This window comes from Lissotriton vulgaris, chromosome 12 (assembly GCF_964263255.1).
Source record: "Lissotriton vulgaris chromosome 12, aLisVul1.2, whole genome shotgun sequence".
Lineage (NCBI taxonomy): Eukaryota > Metazoa > Chordata > Amphibia > Caudata > Salamandridae > Lissotriton > Lissotriton vulgaris.
In genome coordinates this window covers 529,175,836-529,197,812 of record NC_141700.1, presented here as the reverse complement: position 1 = coordinate 529,197,812, position 21,977 = coordinate 529,175,836, and the positions used below count along the sequence as shown (strand labels likewise).

The following is a 21,977-nucleotide window of genomic DNA, read 5'->3' as shown; positions in this document are numbered from 1 at the left end:
TAAAGAGCTGCTGTCCTCATTTGAAAACATGACGCTGCATCATGCTGCACGCTTTGTTACTAAATGATTGACTTGTCGCAAAGTGTAAGCTGTAAGTTTGTGGGTGATTACCTTATGTTGTCCATTTGGTTCTGGGCTGTCTGGATTCTGTGTTGTGCGGCTCTAAGTAATTCTAATTTAGCATTTGCCAAAGAACCCTTGACATCCTACCTACTGGGTTATGAAAGCATTTGATGTGCTACAAGTGCAGTATTTTATGCTGTTTGTATAATTTGATGTGCTGTATTATACTCGTTGTGTATTGCATATGCGTTCAGTGTATATACACTCTGAAAGGTTGTCTGTCCATGCTTGGTGCAGCTAGCAGTGGTACACTGTGCAGCTTCATCTGTGTTTGTGTTTAATGCTGTAATGGTTGCACATGGTCATGTTGAGTTTTTTGATAGGGAGGTAATTCTCTTATTAGAAGAGAAGTTGCAAGAGTTTGTAGTTTGGTGTACCACGGAGGTCAGTCTAGACGGAACAAGAGAACTTGATGTGAATGAGACGATGAAAGCAACGCATTGGTGGGTGGTTTGCCTTTGGCACTGGGGTGGATGTGGTTCATATGAAGGGGATTCAAAGGAGGATGGATGTTTTTAGTGACTGCAGAAGGTGGCAACACGTGTGGGAAGGGATAACGTAAGCGATGTGTTAAAAAAGTAACACATTGCAACTCGGGTTGTCTTAGTGCTCTTGTGATTGCAAAGGTGATTTGAGACAAGTTGGAAGGGTTGGATATACAGATATTGTTGGTACCCACAGAGAGGTGTGAGATATGCGTGGCGTGATAGGAAGAGTGCGAAGATGAAATCCTAAGCATTCAGTAGCGCGCACAAAGAGGCAGCTTTATTAACAGTTTGCGTTTAGTTTGCGGCTCAGAAGCAAACTGGCACAAAGTGTTGTTTTGGGATTTATTTTTCAGCACAATTCCTCATTTGGTTTGGAAAGTAGCTGTAAAGTAACACAGAGTGGCTGTTTGTGCTATTTCACACTAATTAGCATCATTTGGGGTGTACCATGAATGCATGGGCATTTCCATGGATTTTGATGCAAATCACTGTCTACCAAAATAAAGGAAGACGGGAATTGCACCCAACATTAACATCTCCACGTGGCAGGTATACCGTTTGAGAAAAGATGTATTTTCTCAAAACATTTGCATGTGCACTGCACTGTACAGAACACATACAAAGTAGGAAAAGTGTTAAGTTATGTCTGGGAATAGTAATGTATACTGGCAGGGCACCATTCCACCACAAAACCTATGCTTGACATCACTCACACTTCCTCGTCCTATGGTGCAAGGGTGTGTGCGTTGGTGCAAGGCAGCCTAAAGGGCATTTTGCAGGCGCAGAGACAAACAGTGCATATGTTCTGCTCTCTCCCTTTTACTTCTGTTGCTGCTACGTTGCATGAACACATAGTAAATCTGACCCAAAGGAGTTTGGGTAGTCAAGTTCATTATTTCTTATCCAGATATGCTGCTCTGTACTTCCAGTCTACTGAAACTCTGAGGCGTGGACATTGCTTCGGGACACGTTTTAGAGTGAGGAGATTGAAGGCATCCTACAAGAAAGATGTAAACTATGTGAACAGAGCTCATGCTTCTCAGTAGCTTGAGTTAGTGGGCACTCACACCAGGCACTCCCAACATTGACCTTGTATGACTCTGCAGTGTAATAGTGTATTGAACAATACAGGCACCTATGAGCAGTGTTTTACATCATGCAGTGTAGCGAGGCGTGGGTGGACAGTATTACTGATGTTGGGATGGGTTGTCAATTTTTTAACTTGTGTTTTTATTCAGAATTTCACAAAATGCTCTGTACATGTTGTCTCACCAGGTCAAGGAGCAATGAAAAGAAAAAGTAAGGATTATCATACAGTTCAGACTACCCAAGCAGCCTTCTACATTTGACCTGGTAACCTGTCAGTACTATCAACCCAGGAGCCACAATATAAAACACACATCTTCATATAGACTTGCAGTACAGCTCCCATGGAGATAAACGTATTCAAGATAAAATATAGCAATAAAACAGGAAATAAACATTGCAGCGAGGGGCAGATGGGTGCTATCGCTAACAGGATCCCCTAACAGATAACAAGAGAAGGATATACATGAGCCAGCCCCCGGCTCATAGGGCCGACCACTGTCCCACCCGGGTAGGGAGTCATCCAGAATGTAGGCACGGGGTGTTTGGCAGTGGATGGCTCAATCAGCTGATACAGGTTTGTGATCTATCAAGGCATCAGTAACATCCGGTAGAGCAAAACCAAAAGGGGATGATGGACAGAGTGTTGAACATTGCAAGCACTCACCCCCAGTCAACTGATCTGGGTTTAATCCATCATCATTCTTTAGCTCACTCCACCACTCCAGTTCATACATGGTCATTTGCAAATCAGTCTGACCCTGTGCCTCATGGGAACAGTCCAGCCCGAACTGCCAAGTAGCATCCGATAGGCGCAGAGAGCCCCTGTCCCACGCAGGTCCACAGGACACATATAGGGATTTATTTTCGTGTTTATGCTGTTTGTCATTATTTGTTCTACTTTTTCTTGGAAGGTGAGCAGTCCCCATGTTCAGGACCCTTGGCTGTGCAGGCCAGTTAATGCAAAGAGAGGGAGAACTAGGTTTTTATCACCTCTAAGTAGGCCAAAAGTTTGTGATGGTGCAAATATTTCTATGATACTGTTCCAGCAGGATGTGCCTTATATTGAGAGCACCGGTCCTCCTAGCCATGTTTTGCTTAAAGGTGACACAACAAAAATAAATCTAGAACGGATCAGAGAGAGTCCTTGTAAAGGTGCAAGTTTGCACTTGAGCTTCATTGCATGTCTGCCCTGAGTGAGATGCAGTGTGACTGAAGGTTGAAAGGAACTGATGGGCAGCCTTTGGAGAGCATGCTTAGGTTGAATAATATTTTCTTCTGCTCAGGGGATGATCTACATTTCACTAGTAATTGGTGTTGTCAATGTGTCTATTTATTGCTGGGTGTGTTATAGTTAACATTCAAGGAGTTGGAGACGGATTAGGATATTTACCTAAGATAGGAGACACTTTAGTAGACCAAGAAGAAGAGAGAATTCCAATATTCAATGTGAGGCAGACCGATGGGCTTTATCAGGGTGTTCCTATAGTTAGAGAGAAGGGGAGTAAGTACCCTTCTGAAAACTTTAAGCATGTGGCCACTACATTGTTCATGTGTAGCTGGAAAGAGAATTGGTTGTTGAAGATGGTGCCAAGGCTGCGTATGGAGATATTATAGTAGCTCGGCATGAAGCCGATCTCCACGTCCTGATTTAGGGCACAGTCTAGGAGAACAACCGTGGCGGTCTAATAAGAGCTGTCCTATCAAGCGAAGAGCCAAACTAATGTGTGGTAAGGCGGCAGTATATTATCCCAGAAGTAAGAATCAAGTTGTGAAGCTTCAGCAGAAACATGTAATTGAACAGGAGGTACTAGAGGGTGCCATGTCCACTCTCCGAATTATTGCAGAGACTGAAACTTGGAGAGGACACACGGCAGCCCACCGGTCCTTGTTCTTCAATTTTTTAATCCATGTCAAAGTTCTTTTTTTAATTATTTTATTAAAACTTTATTATACCTACATTTCTACTTATTCTTTTGAACCAGGGTTAATTGCTAGCACAATGCCAAGACCTAATGTCTCTTTTAGCCACATTTCTGTAATGAATAAGAGCAATATTATAAAGTTATGAGGTCAACAAGTTAAAGGAGTGTTGAACAAGAGAGCAATGGTTTATAAATTAGCAGGTACTAATCATTCTAGTATACTGGAATCAGGGTGCAGCGGGTCCAAGAGCCTTTATGGTAACATCTGAAGATTAACAGAGTGAAAGATGGAATTGCTTCACCCAATAAAAAAGGAGTCATGGAGGCCTAGTATCTCTACCATTGTAGGAGATGTTCTAAGGTGAGATAGAGGTGCAAGGATTCATGGCCTTGGGGCAGTGGCATAACATAGGCCTGTAGCTCCTGTGGTGCGGGCCCCTTCAGCACAGTACCCTGGCCTGAGAGCTCCTGATGAGTTTGGATGAGAGGCCTCTCCATGTAGTTTGCAGGGAGGGCCCCTCAAGTTCTATTGAGCTAGAGCCTTGGGCTGAGCTTGTATCCATGTGGGCTTGCATTTGATGTAATGTAAAAAAAAAAGTATGGCACGCATAACAAGGTGAAATAACAAAGTGATGGGTGCCCAAAAGCCCAGTATCACTATGGAAAGTAAAAAAGGTGATAACGTAAACATGCACGAAATTCAAGGAAAACAAACATTGCAATGCAGTTACAAAATGTTGTTGCCACACTGACATTTTGACTGTGAGCGGAGCTAGTCATTTGGGCATAGTGACCGTGTAACAAGGTATGGAGTGGGAGCAAGAAACCACCGAAACACAGCACTCAGACCACTCCAGATGTACTATGATGCTTAAAAGGTGTCACTTGTAGCTGGACAGTTGCTGTACAGGGATGGTGCGAGTAATCTGGGATATGACTGAGCAATGGGTAGTAGCAATACAAGTAAGGGGCAAGTAAGCGACTAATCAACAGCATTTGACCCTATTACTGTAATCCACAAAAATGTCTCCCCAAATGAATTAATAGCTGGAAATGTAGAAATTGCTTCTCATAATGGCAGAGCACAGTCAATCCGCTGGCAATGAATGACCCAACTCAGACAGAAGACCTTACTAAGTGTACCTAAAGATGGTGCAGGACCTTAGGCTACATCTATTGACCAACGTATACATACTATATTGGGAAGCTCACCACAGAACCAGAGCAGTAAATACCCTGCTTTAAGTAACCCACAGACTCACTCCTTGACAGGATTCCTCGGTTCCCTGAACCATAGTTCCCTTATTAAACGACTCTTTGAGAGTTAGTAGTTTTAGCAGCAGCGATGAGTTTATGACACTGCAAACAAACCATTGCGGAAAGAGACTCGGATAAGGACCTTTGGCCTTGAGGTTGTTAGAGTACTGGTGCTCTACAATTGCGGAGATGAACCCGCAACAACCCCCAACCAGGTAAAATGACTAAGCCACAGTGCTTTTGAATGAACCTCCCAAAAGAGAAGACTGTATCTAATAGTGTAGGGTGTAATGGTGAGATTAACTATTCTACCTTGAGCCAGTAGCTAGGTGGAAACATGGTGTGGCTGCTAGTTCCCTGAAGGTAGCTCTACTAAAGAGATCTTGGCCTAGTACAGGGCCAGACTGGTCGTAGTGGACAACAAGCTTTTCCCCTGTAGGCCGCCAGATTGGGGGCTGGTTTGGGGCCCCTGGGAGGCTATTTTTGTTGCCGGGGCCGGTTTTTGATACAAAAGCTGCAGCGGTGGGACAGTTGTGCTTCCAACTAGCCTCCCCGGTAGGCCGACCGAACTGTTTGCCAGGACTAGTTTCAGTTCCCAGTCCTGCTGTGGCCTAATATAAGGTCCCCTAGAAGTATCCCTGTAATAACCTGCATTCAGGTCTTGGCTAGATTATTTTGGCTCACAGTGGCCAGGAAAATGGTACTGCAGATGCCTGCAAGCTTGCCAGGTGACCATAAAACCACACTTAATTCAAGGTTCCTTTGGTTCACTTGTCTGTCATTGTTACCAGTCTTGATGCTTCGGACAGACTTACCTATAAGATGTGGCAAATACTACATCAAGACCATGATCCAATATTACATAAGCTGTGAAGTGCGTTGACATGCTTCAGCACTAAGGCTGTGATTAATGCAGTGATGCCTGTCTTTTGACAGTGTGGCTTCTTCTGGGAAGTAATCTGAATAGGATACTCAGGCCACTTTCCCAGCATCACAGATCAGTGTAAGAATGGTAACTGGTATACCTACTCTTACTCACTGCAGAGCCTCTTTCAACTCTTTTCAGCTTAGCATGGGAGGGGGCACCTCCAGTCATATAAACTGGCTGAGAAGAGCAACACAGTAAGCTCCTATTGTTCTCTAAGATTTGTATCACAGCAAATCCTTGAACAAGTTCTTGACTTTGACGTTTGTTGTGGATGCTTCGAACAAGCAGATATGTACAGACCAGATTTGCCCATATAGTTTCCTTCTCTGCTGGACAGGGCAACCTGCTGCTGCCAGGATCAAAGGTAGACTCAACCACCATACAGGCAAGTTAGAAATCCACAAACTCTTGTGTAAACATGATGAAACCTCTCCAGAACAATGGTGGCATTACCTTGTTTGTTTGCAGCAAAGACAACCCACCGATGGAGGAGGTGTCATTCCAGGTGTGTTTAAATGATATACTAGCTCGCCACTGTGGGCAGTGTGACATTCTCCTCAAAAAGAACAGTCTCCTTGTGTGAAGGGGAAGTGATGAATCTTCAGCTGCATTAGCAAAATGTTGTTTCGTTTCACTGTGATTGTAATAGATGCTAGCTTGATGGGGGTAATAGCAACTGTCTGTTGTGTTCCCACCCATATCTGACCTTCCCCATGCTGTCCAACATCCAACGTTAGCTAAAGCAAGAGACGTCAAACTGGTCGTGATTGTAAAAAAATCACAATGCTTTGGTCAACCATACTGACTTGGTTCAGAATTAGATGGATCAACTCTTCTCTGCACATCTTTCAGTTGGTTAACCAGGTCAAAGACATAACCTAAGCTCAGGACATATTTGAATCAGGATAAACTTAGCACATTTTCCTCCATTTCAACTTTTGACCTGACATAGAAGTATTGGCAATTGAGGATAATATACAGAGCATTGGGCAGTTTACAGTTTGCCTGCCAGATGGATTCTGTAATTGCATGACCATTCCCCCCGACTTAATAAATTCACCTTGTACTTTACAACGCCTAACGTCACTAAGCAGACGGAGTTGGCTGTGAATCCAACCTTGAGAACTCCATGGTGGTGTACATGAGAATCAAAGTGCAATCAAGTCTGGAAAGTAACCATTTTGTTTTGACAAGGGCACCCTTCTCAAACCTGTAGGAATTCAGAGCCACTTACTCCTCATGTTGCAGTGTGTACTGACATAATTGTTTGAATGTAGTGAACACAACTGGGGCTTTGCTAAGCAAGGTAGATACTAAAAAGGAGGACAGACTGTTGATGTTGATGTCCTATAAATAAAAACAGGAGTATTAGTATAAATGGTTATGTTGCACCAATTTGGCAGGCTCTTAAGGTGTCATATCCATGATTTATGGTGCTTTTCTTCTGGCTCAGAGTACTACAACCCACTCATGTCTCACAAATGGAAAGTAGGTGAGTTGATCAATTCTATTGTAAGGTAATAAAAATGACTGTGGTTCATAACCTAACTCAAAGAATGTCTGTGAATTTTAACAGTCATTCTGAGTTAACGCAAAGCTACTTGGAAATACCTTCTCTCTGAAGTACCATGACGTAGGGCAGTTTTAGAAGAGCCGTACAACATGGTTCACCTTTTCTCCTAGGCCTGGAAATATATACATATTTACATGTATTTTGATGCATGTGAGGGCAGAAGATTCAGGAACCAGATTTACACCTTAAAGATGGCCGCCTGAATCTTCTTGTGTTTTCATATCTTCAGTGAATAGGGGTGAGAAGTTAATGCATCCCTTACTGCTTTATCATGGAGGTCTGATCAGCACTGATCTTTACCTTTCTGTGGGGGTCCTTGAAAATGACCTTCATCTTAGTTGCCTGGCCCCTCATGGAATACTACTAGATACATATGGCAATAACTATAGTGAATGTATACACAAAGGAGACTATTGATTCCCTTAGATGACACTGTGCATGACTATGTAGGACGTGGATAAGTGATATCTAGAGGGTTCACACCCAACACCACTTTTTTAGTTGGTTAATAACTTGGAAAGTGGGTGATATACATGTTGTCTGTCATTCTCCGGGTGGTGTGCCTGCTTACTGATCCTGAGTAGGGAAATCTCTCAGCAGGTACTAGTAGCCTGAATGCATGGTAGTATTTCCCAGCTCATAAATACAAATGAAATTTAGGAATGTATCGACAAAAAACCTTCAGCAACATTTGTTTTAATAGTATTTCTGTATAGTTTTTTGGGATGCTTTCCAAATGTTGCAGTGTGTTGTTGAAGCAGGTTTACCTCATTGTCTAGTTGTGTACCCGGACACATACACGCTTTGAGTGCTTTAGTAAAGGTTTAAGTGCACGTCATTCTTATAACCTCAGAGTTTACTATTCCCAAAGCTCGTGGTAATTGAGACTAACGAATTGCGAACTCATTTTTGCACTTCTGCAGCGCAGAGATATCCCTTTGGGGGTGATTCAGGCTCTATACAAAACTCACAAATAAATAAATAAATGAACATCACCTGTATTACAGGCAGCATACAATATCATCATCTCCTTTTATGTCTTCTCCTGTAATTTTCTCACTTCATTTAACTTCATCTCTTCCAGCCCTCACTGAACTCCTTGAACGTATTGGGTTTAGTCATGTTTCATCTTACTTGCATCTCCACTTTCTTCTCTCCCTGTTCCAATGAGGGTTATGAGCTTTTCATTCCACAGAAAGTACTCTGCTTCTTGTCACTAACTCTCTCACTTTTGTCATCTTTGATACTGTTAATTACTCAGTCCTAATATCTTTTTTTCTCGGATGCGGGTATTTACGTTATACCACTCCAAAATCTGACTATTTCTTAAATAAATATACCCATGTGGTGTATTGTATAAGTAATATCCGCCTCCTTCCTCTTTCACCTTGCTGTCCTTCAGGATTATGTTCTTTGCCCTCTAATTCTCTCTCCACCTTCCCTTAGCATCTCTTATCTCATTTTAGCCAAATCTAAACCACTTACAGATCATGTATTGATGCATTTTGTGTGGGCAGCCTCTTTCCAGGTGTGTATCTGTGATATTACTTTTGAGTTAAAGTAAGTTAGAGGTAGCAGAACCTAGACAGGTAGGTGTTTAAACTGTGTTTTTGTGTCTGCTCACCTAAGCAAGCACAGAAAACTGCTTTGAATTCCAACTTGAAAATTAAGTATATTTATCTATTTTTTATGAAGTTACATAGCTTATGCTTTTCCCGTTCTTCAGATGAAACTGACTCAGTGTCGGAAAAGGATCCACTAGACGCTTTGTCTAATGCATTTGAAAAGTTCACATATTTCAAGCCTTCCGTTCAGATAGAAATCGAAAACGAAGATCCCAAATCAGCACGAGAGGTCTATATTCGAGGTAAGATCTCCAGCGCTTGGCATCGACCATTGCATGTTTTTATTGGAGCATCTGCATAGCCCTTCATACCCCAGATGAGGCAGCTTTGTGCTGCTGATTTCATTGGCTAGTTGGGACGCCTTCATGAGTGTGTGCTTGGAATACTATTGGCTGTCGCGTGTCCTACATGGAGATGTTGGTTATTGGGTTTGAGGTTCAAAGATGTGCTCCAAAGGTGGTGAACAATGTGTTATACAGTGCATAGGCATGAAATGTTGGGGAGAGAGTGAAAGTAGATGCAGTCACTCATAACTATTTATCGGTTTGCGTTGATGATAGTCTGAATCTTGTGGTTATAATGATAGGAAGAGCCTTATCTTTCATAAGGTTTTTAGGAACTGGAAGTTTCGTGTCAGGACTCCTTAAAAGAGCGGCCATTGAGTTTCAAAATGTGTCTGTCTGGACTGAGCGGGAAGTTATAAGAATGCCATAATGTTAAACCAAATATTTAATTCATAATTGCTTAGGTTGGATAGTTGAAAAGTGTAATAAATCTAGTGTTCAGCCTCTGCTTTAGGAAATATAACCAGTCCTTCTTTTTATCTAATAACATGCTTATCAATGGTCCCTAGGACCACAGGCTGTCACAACGGGAAACATCCTTTACCCCGCATGGGTTACTCCACATGCCATTACCTCGCATTTTTTACACCGCAAAATCTTTTACAATGCAGGCCTTTGCACCGCAAACTATTACAACGCATTCCCCAAAGTAACGCCCCCGTGGAGATAGAATAGTAAATTGCGTTGTAATGGGGAATGCGTTGTAATGGATTGCATTGTAAAGCCCTGCGTTGTAAAAAAATTGCGGTGTAAAAACTGCGGGGTAATGGCGCACGGAGTAAAAGTGTGCGGGGTAAAGTGTCCTATTCTGTCTCAACACACGGCAGACAACGACAAAACAAGACCATATTTTCTACCAGTTCATTCACACAAAAGATGTACTTTTAAAGCATCCAAATGGGTCTGGTCTGCCTCCCTTATAGGTTCTATTCTAAAGGATAACAGCATTCTTGATGGAGCAGTTTGGTTTTACACCTCCACCAAAGACATAATTGGTACTAGATTACTAGATGTCAGTTTAGATACGTTAGGGCTGGTTGATACTGTTGGCAGCATCAGCTCTCTAATTCTATTAAACATAGTAGCAGCAATTTGACGCTAATGACCACATTTGCTTCAAAACAGAAAACTGTAGGGATACCTGGTAGAGCCTTCTTGCACCTTCTGAGAGTCCTCCCAGGATTCTGTGCTTGTCACCCTACCGCTTTAACATATATGTAGCTCTTGTAGTCACCCTCATCCATACTCTGGGCCTTATATTCTGTACTTATGTGGAAGATATACAGCTGATTCTCCGGCTGAAGAGTGGTGTGACATCGGTAGCCCTTCACATCAACATATAGGGGATCTGATCAAAATCCTCTGTCCTATTCGATCCTACGTCAAACAGGAGGATCGGCATGCCTTAGTGTCAGCTATGATAGGATCTCGGGCAGTACTGTAAATGAGCGGGTACTTACAGGTACTGAGTACCTGCACTTCTTTATTTGAAACGGAGAGTACCTGCACTTCTCAGCGGGGGTTCAATACTTTCCATGAGAGAATACCCGCACTTTTCAATTGCAAAAAGGTACTATTTCCAGTGAGTACCTACACTCCTCTGATCTTACGTAAATTATCATAGCCCCCTGTATATAGGACTTGATTAAGATCTGCTGAAGTAGCTACATAAAATCCATAGTCATGCCGGTAGATTATTTGAAGGGAACCAAAATATGCACGAGCATCACTTATTTTAAGGTACCTCGATCGGCTCACGAGTACAAAAGAATTGTTTACGATTCTCTGACCACTCTATAGGGGAAACAACCATTATAACACAGTCATTACGACGTACTACCTGTACAACGCAACTGCCTTTACATCGCATGCCATTACAACGCATGCATTACAATGCATGCATTACAACGCATGTCACTACAACGCATGTCACTACAACGCATGCCATTACAACGCATACCATTACAATGCATACCATTACAACGCATGCCATTACAACGCATTATAAGGTAAGTAATGTGTTTTTTTAGTTTTAGGGTGGGCATGGGTTTTGGGATACATGGGGATAGTATTTTTACCCCTACACTATCCAACACTTACTCTGCTGTTGCACTCACTGGAGTGGGAATCGTAATTTTTACCCCTACACTATCCAACACTTACCCTACTGTTGCACTCTCTGATTAGGGAATAGTAATTTTTACCCCTTCACTATCCAACACTTACCCTACTGTTGCCCCGAAAGTATTATGCGTTGTAATGGTATGCGTTGTAATGGTAGTTTCTAAAGATGGGCTGTAATGACATGCGTAGTAAAATCACGCGTTGTAATGGTAGTTGCAATGTAAAAACCACGTTGTAAAGACATGCGTTGTAATTGTTTACATTGTAACGTCATATAACCCTCTACAGGTCCCTCGTTTGGCAGTTTTTCAGAAGCACTGAAAGTCTCAATTAACGTTTTGCAGACTGGTTACTCGTCACACATGTGACAAATATCCCGTCGACAATTATTACAAGTGCGTTATATTCTATGGCACTTGTAATAAGGCAGACGGGGTATCCTTAGGGAGACCCCGAGGCTTCAAAAGGTCATATTTTAAGGGTTTCGTTCTAAAACCCAAACCCTGGAGGAAGAGTTTTTTCTGAGTTACTCCTCGCCTTTGGATCTCGCTCCTGTCAGATCTTTATCTAATTTTGCAGTGTTTTAGGAACAGTTGAATATGTATCATTTTCCCTGAGACCCTGTTCTCCCTGCCCTGGTCGGTTCTATTCGCAGATGTTGCGTTTTAAGCTGTATTCTTCATAAATACCTTGAAACCATTGGGTGATGAAGTCTCACTCATTAATCACATAAAATAACATGTATGTAGTTTTAATAAGAATTCCTCTACATTCTTATGAGGCAGTGCTGGGGAGGCATATGCACCAATGAGGACAGTAAATACCTAGGGCTGACTTAGAGTTTGGCAGACAGGCTGGTGTGACCGGGTACCATGTCCACAAAACCCTCGATCTGTCTACTCTGCACTGTTTAGAGTTGAACGGACAGCTTTCCATCGGCGGTGCACCTATTGACGCTGATGGTCTGATAGACTTTTTAGTCTGTACTATGTGACCCATCTGCCTTTTTATTTGTTTTTTGCATCTTATCACAGATACCTACTCTATGTTGTGTCTTTTTTAAAACAAAATAACTGTATTATCCCCAAATGTTACTTGAACCATGTAATGCTGCTGTATCTATTTATAAAATGTTTTTATCATCTGTACTTTTGTGGAAGTCATCGGCCAAATGAAGTTTTTGGGACTGACTGACTGATAGAGTGCTGGCTGTTGGAGTAAGGACACGAGACCCCCCAGTCTATTTGAGGCTTACAGTCTTATGTCCTTTGCCGTCAAGAAAAATCAGGAATTAACAAAAGAAAAATAAAATCAGTGCCCTCCTAGCCCGGTACAAACATTCCAGGGTGTGAGGGTCATCAGTTATTTGTTTTTTAATATCAATCTCCTACTTTCTGAGTTTTTTATATTTTTTTATAAAACAAAAGTTTGGTGGCCGACAATCAAAACCAATGGCGGCCTTCCACCAAAGTTTGGTAACTTTAGAGGAACCGACATAAGGTCCTCTACCACCCTAACGGACAGAGCAAAGACCACCATACTTTAAATGAGGCTGTTTGGCACCTTGGAGCTGTATTTGTGTTATAGTGTTAAGATGGCTTTGAAATAGCACTTTCCCACTGAGGGCCAGTGTAAGAATTTCCGCGAGGCCTTGTTTTGGACCCCAGGGCCCTCATTACGAGCACCCCGGTTAATCGCAATATGTGCGGGAACAGCTGTTAACCGCATATTTCACAATTATGAGTTTTGTGATAAATATCAGCAGGCCAAACCTGCTTATATTTATTATGGGATAATTCCTGGTATATTGGTGGTTTTCACAGCACCGGATACATTGCGACATAACAGAGTCAGGCTTACTCAGATGCAATAAATATCACACCAGTTAGGGCTTAAGCGGTGTCATTAGATCCTGGGTTGAGAGTTCTAGTTAGGGCATGTTACATTAGTCCACAATGTCCACATTGTCCATGATCAACAATCTATGCAAGTCAGTCCTTTGTTTGGTCTGCAACAACATCTGTAGTATGTTCCTTCATATGTCCCTTTAATCCTTAATCTGTGCATCCATACACTCTCACTGTAAACAAGAGCCCTCAATCACGTGTACTCCATTCACCCCCTCGCCCCATTGGGGGATCACATAGCCCCACTTACGTAAACAGAAGGTAGACTGAACACAATGCTAAGATGCTAACAGTGAGAATTATTCAGATATGTGCCTTTGAGGACCAGCACACAGAGAAACCCCATGCACTTCTGAAGATAAGTGTCCCAGGTAATGCAGTGTCTTAAAGAAAAAGAAGCATTGGCAAAGTCAGTAGGACTCGTCTTTGGAACCTATTGTATAGATGGACTATTGCTTTGCCAATGTTTTTTAGCGATACTGTACAGAATGCTCAATGCTGTACAGCATGGCCAAAGAGGAATAAGTAAAAAAGCCTAGGATGTAACCGTCTGCATCATTTTGTATGCGTGTGAACCTTGCATGAGCGCACCTACAAAATGGCGCTGGTGTATTTACCGATCCTAATTGGATTGTTAAATAAAATGGAAAACCTGCGAAAGAATTTGTTTTTCTTTTGAAAGGTGGTAGGGGGAATCAGAGAGTTGGCCTTGCGGAGCACAGGGAGACAATAGTAGATGGGCGTGGGAGAGCAACTTGGGCGGAGAGGCATAAACAACATGGGGTGATAAAACAAAATAGGAGAGCAAGCAACACAGGCTAAGAAGAGCGGGAGCGCATAGCCGAGTGGCGTTAGAAGGAGCACAGGTGCGAGGGAGAACAACAAGGTGAGTGGCGGACTGGAAAAGAGAAGTGCATGAGGGAGACCGCCGGGAAACACATGCACTCTTGCGCAGTGCTTAACCATAAAGAAAAAAGTAGTGCTTAAAAAGTGAACAGTAAAAAGACACAAACATGGCAGACAAGTGAAGGGACAAACATAAAAAGAGGGTGTAAAACCCACACAAGTTAAAAAAATAAGAAGCAAGCAAATAAGAGTCAAAATAAATCCAATGGCGGATAATTATAATGGACGGGGTATAAGCCCACTGTAAGCTGACAATATATCTTTTTTCCAACAGACTACATGTGCTCTCTTGTAGACGAGGCCTAAAAGAAAGGTGCAGGTTGCCCTGGCAGGGATAACACAAACTTAGAAAAGAAGGGCAGTTGCAAACACGAATACCACAATATTGTGACACATCTATCATTGTCTCCTAGTCTTGGGCGCATTACAGCTTTAACCACCATGCACGACAACTACATCAGACACCTTGACTTCACAAACACAGCCATCTCATCAGGCATAGCTGTCACTCTAGCCGGCGTTGTGAAATGCTCTCCCTTTGGTATATGTATCTCCATCCTGTGGTAAGTGGATACTTGTGTTGAAATGAAACACCTATGTTAGGCAGACTCATCTCTATCTGGTACTGTCAGACCCCAAATCAGGCACAACCTGATCATGCAAGCCGGCACCATCAGGCACATTGACCCCGATGGGATCTACTTGCATGACGTAGATCTGTATTTCTGAGATCTGTAGTTAGCGCTTCTGTTTCTTTCTAAGCATCTGACATTCATGGTACCTTTGAAGCTCCAGCCATGCATGTGGCTCCTGTTGTGGTGGCCATCTCTCAGGTTCTGTCAGCAAACCATGCCAGGCAGAAGAATAGGCAGGCAGACCAGTGTCTGAGATGGTCTTCCTAGCTTCTGTTCCAGCCAGTGCTTTAAGTGGGCCAGTGCTCACTGTCACTTCTCTATTTCCCACCTTTGAGTACCTGCACTTCTCCTTGCCCACGGAGAGTACCCGGTTTCCCCCTAAAGCTGCAGCAGGGGCAGGTACAGAGATAGTAGGAGGGGATTCTAATGAATGAGGTTGTCACAGCAAAGTCTCTTTGTACTCCTCTCTGAAAACTGAATGCCAGTAGCTCAGCCTCATCTAAGCAACAGCCGAGTTATTCAGCAAAGGCTCACTTTCATAATGACAGGATGGCTCACTGATGAGAACATTGCAGGCCTGGCACCAAACTGTGACTAACTGCACATGGACCAATCAAACCTATGCCGTTAATCATACTATGTGTGTGACATAGGGTCTTCTGTCTTCACTGTCAGTCGATACGCAGTGCATTGTCATATGTGATGTTAGTTGACCGAGAGCTTGTGTGTCCTTTGACTAAATACTATATTCTTATGAGAAAGGGTGCCTAGCCTTCATCTGAGGGATCTTGCTAGTGATAGCCATTGGCTTCAGGACCAGCCTCAACAGACCAAGTGTCCCAGTCCTTAAATCAGCGAAAGAGTCATGTAGACAGCCCAGGAATTCAGAGGGGCTTGGAAGGAGAAGCAGAAAAGTCACTCTGAATCCACAGGCAGTGTAGTCCCTGCACAGATAGAGAAAGATGACTGGGCTTGGGGCCTGCCCACATCCAAGGCTGTTCCTTCCAGGAATTCAGAGGGGCTTGGAAGGAGAAGCAGAAAAGTCACTCTGAATCCACAGGCAGTGTAGTCCCTGCACAGATAGAGAAAGATGACTGGGCTTGGGGCCTGCCCACATCCAAGGCTGTTCCTTACACTTGACACATCAGCAGGATACTGCAAAACCAGAGCTCACCTACTTCTCTGCAAGTCACAGTCCCTAGCCTGCCACTGATTCTCCATGTGGCCTGAGGAGGGCCGCTTTTGATGGTAGCCCCCTCACCACCTATATGTGCCTGACTTAAGCTCACCAACCATCCCTCATTGTGCAAGTTTCCCTCAGATCCTACTGTCCCCCACAGAGGCACTGTGGGACACCGATTGTCCAGTTTTTTGGTTCCTTGATACTTTATCCCTCTTAAAGACAAGCTACTGTCACTCTTTCAGACCTTTATGAGCTGTAAAAGAGGTGCCTGTCTGAGGTTGGGAGGTTCGAGCTGCAGCACAGGAGAGGTCCCAATACAGCTACAGTTCATCTATTGAGATGCAAATCAAAATCCAGTCACCTTCCTATAAACAGCCTTGAATTTAATAATTAATGCTACACTGGGAGCCTGTCCTGGGAGTATGCCACTGATGTTTAAAATTTGCCCAGGATCAAACAGTTAGTTAAATAGTATGCCTGGGAATGCAGCACTTTTCTACTTGCTGCGTAAGGTATAGATTTACCAGCATATGGCATTTGGGTGAATATACGCTTATACTGGGCACCTCCCTACTCCAGGTAAAATCCAGTCAATTTTTTTCAAGCCACACTTGTACTAGCAGCTTTTACAGTCATTCTAAATAATTCCAATCTTGCCAAGAAGGCAGAAGAGGAATACGTTCAAAAAGTGATTGCCCAAAAGCAGACAGATTGGACAATGGGAGGCAGGATTAAAAACACATATCTACTAGTTCTATATGTCCACCTTGTCCAATCGACCACAGCTAAGGGTGGCAGTACGTTTGATGGCAGGTCCAGTGTGCTGGCCTTCACAGGGAAATGTCAGTGTTCTGGGCCCTGCAGAACTTTAGAATACTGTGTTTATTTCAGGCAGATTAAGGTGCAGTGGTAAAGCTGAAATGAGATGTTGAGTATCCTAGTTCAGTGGTTAAAACGTACCCACTGAACCAAGTCCTGTGCTAGTAGGTGGCTACTAGGCAATATGTGTGGTAGATACTGATATTTACCATTACTGTCTAAGGACTATTTCATTCTATGTGGATACCAGAGTTGTTAATTTTCAAAGTGTTCTTCAAAAGTTGCAGTAGCGAGCCGTCTAGGCTTACTTCAGGAGGCAGAAAAGGGATTAGACCTCAAATACAGTAATCACACTCGATAAGCTGATTTTTAGGACAAGTTATATCTTTTAAGATGGCCTTCTCAAGAGGAGGGATATTAAGAAAGATACCACAAAAGTGTGCTTTTTCACTCTGTAGGAAGGTGGATACCTGACTATGGTTACCCCAGATTTTTTGCCTAGTGTTTACCTGGTTTTCGACTTAGTTGGCCTGTGATCCTGCTAATCAGGGCCCCAGGCTATCTGCGCTCTCTTTAAAATGGACTCCATGTACCCTAAGTACATCACCAATTGGGTCACCTTATCAGCCCCTGTACAGTGTACTATAGGTACCCAGGGCATAGGTGCGTCCAAGGCGTACCGGGGGCTGCAGCATATCTTTTGCCACCCCTGGCTGGCCATCCAAACTGACACAACTGGCTGATCACTCAGCTGGGGCAAGGTGGTGTAATCACCCCTTGCTTAGATATGGTATACCTATGTCTAAACCTATATCTGGACACATATGCACCTATAAGTCACTCCTACGGCAGGCCTTAACAATCTTGGAGGCAGATTGCTTGGTTTTATGTGAGATGATGCTCTAGCATGAGCTGAGCCTGTCTGCAGCTTTCGGAACCATGTCCTTATAGCTGTTCTAGGATATTGCCATACCATATACTCTTAAGTGCATTATGAACCTCGCGGTTCAATGCTAACTTTGGTTAGGCTTTATCAAAACATGTCGTGTAAGGTGTCATACGCTTTGGAATGCTACCCCCTCGCCAGTCCTGGCGACGGGGGTAGCATTCCACCCCTCTAGAGGGAGAAGAACTCTAACTTTCCTTAAACGCGGTTACATCTAACCAGAGCCTCAGCATCACAAAATGGATGCTTCTGCCACAGACACAAGTCTCAGAATCAAAAAGGGCCTTGACTCTTTCCTCAGAAATGACTGAGTCCAACTAGACTAAATAAACAACAAGGGCGCCAATATCTGGAATATAATTTCAACATCAAAAAATTGCGGAAACCGTTGCTTTGATTGAAGCAAAAACAACTTGTTAACCATTAACGGTTTTATTCCTGGTTATAACATGATCATTTTTATATATTAGCACATTATTTGTCGTGCTTGGGAAATACAACATACAAAATGCAAAACTGTTTAAATATACAATATATACAAAAGATATACAATTTCAAGCATACTTCCATTCATTCATACACAATCCATACAAAACAGTGAAAACTAGAACAGAAAAATGGAACAAAAAAATGTGAAGAGTTCGTCCAACCATCGGTTGATAAGTAAGTCCTAAATATTACTTTTCATATTTTGGCGATTTGTTATAGTTTGTACTTTTAACGAGCATTCTCGTTGGGCCAAATCAGATGCAAAACAAGATTAGGGGTAACCAGACGTTGGACAAAAAGGTGGTCGACGCGTTTCAAACCCCTATCATTAGGGCGGGGTTCTCCTCAGGACCGGAATGGTTCTGAAAAAATAAAGATTGCTGAGTTTAGCGAGTGTTCCTAGAACATAGACGGTAGACTACAAAAAGGGATCGACTCCCTGTGTGCAACTGGAGTCTCCTACCTGATTGAACAATCACAGCGCCTTAGATGGCAGGTCGTTAGATATACCAAAGGAATGTATTCCCCATCAGACGTGATTTCAGCCGCTGTGCAGAGAGAACGCGACAACATTTACTATTGTGTCATACTTCACTCACGCTTCCATACTGAGAACTCACTCGTGGGTCGGTGCGAAGTACTTACCCGCTGGGGTGCAGCTGGCTGCTAGGTGCTCGCAAGTTGTTTATTTTGTTTAGGCGTCTGCTCCTATTCTGTAAAAAGGAGCAAGACCACGTTAGTTGTCTGGCGTTCTTGGCGCTGCTGCTACGAAAAGCTGCAGAGCGTGGTGGCTTACCGGTGAGCTGAAGGTATGAGTCCTTCTCCTGAGCCGGTTCTGCTAGTGGAAACCGCTGGGATTACTCGGGTGGGAGTGGTGGCTCAGTACTTCCTGACTATGAGTGCGTCAGAGAGGATTCTGGGAATTGTGGTTCACGGTCGATCTGGTGGAAATGCGGAACAAACCCAGGACTGGATTTTAGACAGTGGGCTTGTAAATTTCCGAAATTTCGTTTAACCCCCGTGTGGCGGTGTTAAACTTCATGATAAGCATTGCCTCTCGTTGGGACAGTTGGGCCTCTAAATCTCCGCCCCTCGGGTTTTGTTCAATTTTAGACAGAACAGTCCAGCGAATGTCAGTATTTATGTGATTACACTTGGCCCAATGATTCACCAAAGGGGCATTTTCCACTCCCCTGCGAATACGTGATTTGTGTTGCGTAATCCTACACCTGATCTCTTGCGTAGTTTTGCCGATGTATACTAGGGGGCATGGGCACACAATTGCATATACCACGTTTTTGGACTTGCAATTCGTGAAGGTGTCGTGTTTCCAGTGAATGTCCTCAAACGTGAAAACTGAGTCTTCAATAGTCTCACTGCAGCAAGTGCATGTGCCGCACTTGTGGTGTCCTTTAGCTGGAGGGAATCCAAACAAGCTTTGTAGTGAGGGAGCTTTCATAATGGGTAGTGCTGCCCTGACAACATAATTGGCTACGCATTTGTCTTTTTTATACGCAAACAGTGGTGGTGCTGAAAAATCTTCATGCAAGTTCTTTAGAAGATGCCAGTTAGACATAATGAGCTTCCTGTGTAAATTTGTCGCTGGACAAAAAGTTGTGACACATACCATCCTTTTAACGTCTGGTTTACTCCTTCTTTCCAACAAGGTCTCACGGGGAGTCCACCAAGCCCGTTTGAGGGAATTTTTTAGTAGTTTTTTTGGATACCCTCTCTGGATAAGGCGGTCTTTTAAAAGTTCAGCGTGTTTGAAATATTCTTCCTTCGAGGAACAATTTCTGTGTATTCTCAGAAATTGCCCGAACGGCAGATTCTGTTTCAGACTCCGAGGGTGATTGCTAGAAAAATGTAGTGCCTTATTCCTGTCAGAAGGTTTACGGAACAATGTTGTACTTAAACTTCCATCCTGGGGTTCCACTTTGACGTCTAGGAAGTTGATTGATTCATTAGATGCTGAGACTGAGAACTGGATGTCAACAGTTCTAGAGTTCAGCCAGCAAACGAATTGTCCGAGGTCTTCATGGTCTCCTGTCCAGACCATGAAGATGTCATCAATATATCTCATGTAGTGGGAGACATTCCTGCTGAACGGGTTGGTTTGGTATATAAATTTTTCTTCATATAACCCCATGAACATAATAGCTAGCTCAGGGGCAAAGGGGCAACCCATCGCCACCCCCTTTATTTGATAGAAAAATTCGGCGTCAAATGAAAAAAAGTTTCTTTGCAGGGCAAACCTTGCAAGGTCAAGTATAAAATCGGTAGGGACCCTCATTGGTCTTGTCCTTTTATCCAGGAATACCGTCAAGGTTTCCAGGGCTTGTTCTTGGGGGATCTGGGTGTATAGAGACACCACATCCAGGGTAACTAGGAGTTGTTTACTTGGGTCAAATTGAATGGTGGAAATGCGATTCAGGAACGAAGTGGTATCCTGAAGATGAGCGGGAATTGTCTGAATAAAAGGTTTCAAAAAATGGTCGATGTATTTCGCAATGGGTTCAAACAGGGACTCACACCCTGAAATTATAGGGCGTCCTGGTGGATTACTCTCATCTTTATGTAATTTAGGAAGGACATAGAATACTGGCGTCCTGGGATTTTTATTCTGTAGGAACGCTAGCTCCTTCGGTCCAATAATGCCTTCATCAAAACCCTTTTGGATAATCTCAAATAATTGGTCTTTTAATTCTGTAGTAGGATCTTTATTAATGCGTCTATAGCATTCCTGATCGTCCAGCTGGCGGTGTACTTCGGATTTGTATTTGTTTATATCCCATACTACCACCGCTCCGCCCTTGTCGGCCTGTTTTACGACTATGGTGTTGTCATTCTTAAACGTCGCAAGTGCCTCCTTTTCCGCTTTAGACAAATTAAACTTTACATATGACTTCTTTTTCTCGATGATCGAAATTCCTGATAGCAGAGTTGTTTCAAACGATAGAACCTCCTTTGGGATTTTGGGTCCTCTTGGGCAGAAAGTCGACTTTTTCTTAAGGCCAGTTGTTTCTTCCTGTATATTTTCTGAGATGTCCTGAAAAAATGTTTTTAATCGGATTTTGCGGCAGAACTCTAGTGTCTCTAGTTTCATTCTAGTAAAGTCCGTCGGTCTTGATGGGACAAAGTTAAGTCCTTTGGTGAGGATAGATGTTTCTGCTGCCGATAGCATCCTATTTGATAGGTTATAAATGGGCGAAATCTCTAATTGTTGTAAGATTTCTGGCGAGTTCTCATTTGCCATGGTTGTGTGAACCTGACCCGGCCTCTGGATTTCTCTTGGCCCCGTCCTAAAAAAGGCTGTTGGTTTTGCACTTGTTGTTGATACTGATTGGGGCGATTTGCTGCCCTGTTTTGATTTGGTCGACTGCTATTGTCTGGTTCACTCCCTGAAGAGGATGAAGTGTCCGAGAAAGTTAGAAATTTGCGGCGGGATCGTCCTTGATTGTCCTGTAGGAAACGACGAGAATCGGAATGAGTATAAAAATCCTTGTTGAGATATGGATAAATTGATTCTAATGAGAAGTTCTTTTTGTCCAATTCGTATTTATTATTTTTTTGAGTTACTGTAAAGTCCTTGAATTCTAGTATTTCCTTATCAATTTTC

General features: G+C 43.0%; 1 protein-coding gene across 6 annotated transcripts in view; it reads left to right on the top strand.

Moving 5' to 3' along the window:
- LRRC71 (leucine rich repeat containing 71) overlaps positions 1-21,977 on the top strand; it is a 669,208-nt gene that overhangs the window by 223,984 nt on the left and 423,247 nt on the right. For all 6 annotated transcript variants that reach the window (XM_086945316.1, XM_086945315.1, XM_086945313.1 and 3 more), the window contains one exon: positions 9,107-9,247. In XM_086945316.1, coding sequence (XP_086801442.1) covers positions 9,107-9,247 — 141 coding nt within the window. The remainder of the gene's footprint in view (positions 1-9,106; positions 9,248-21,977) is intronic.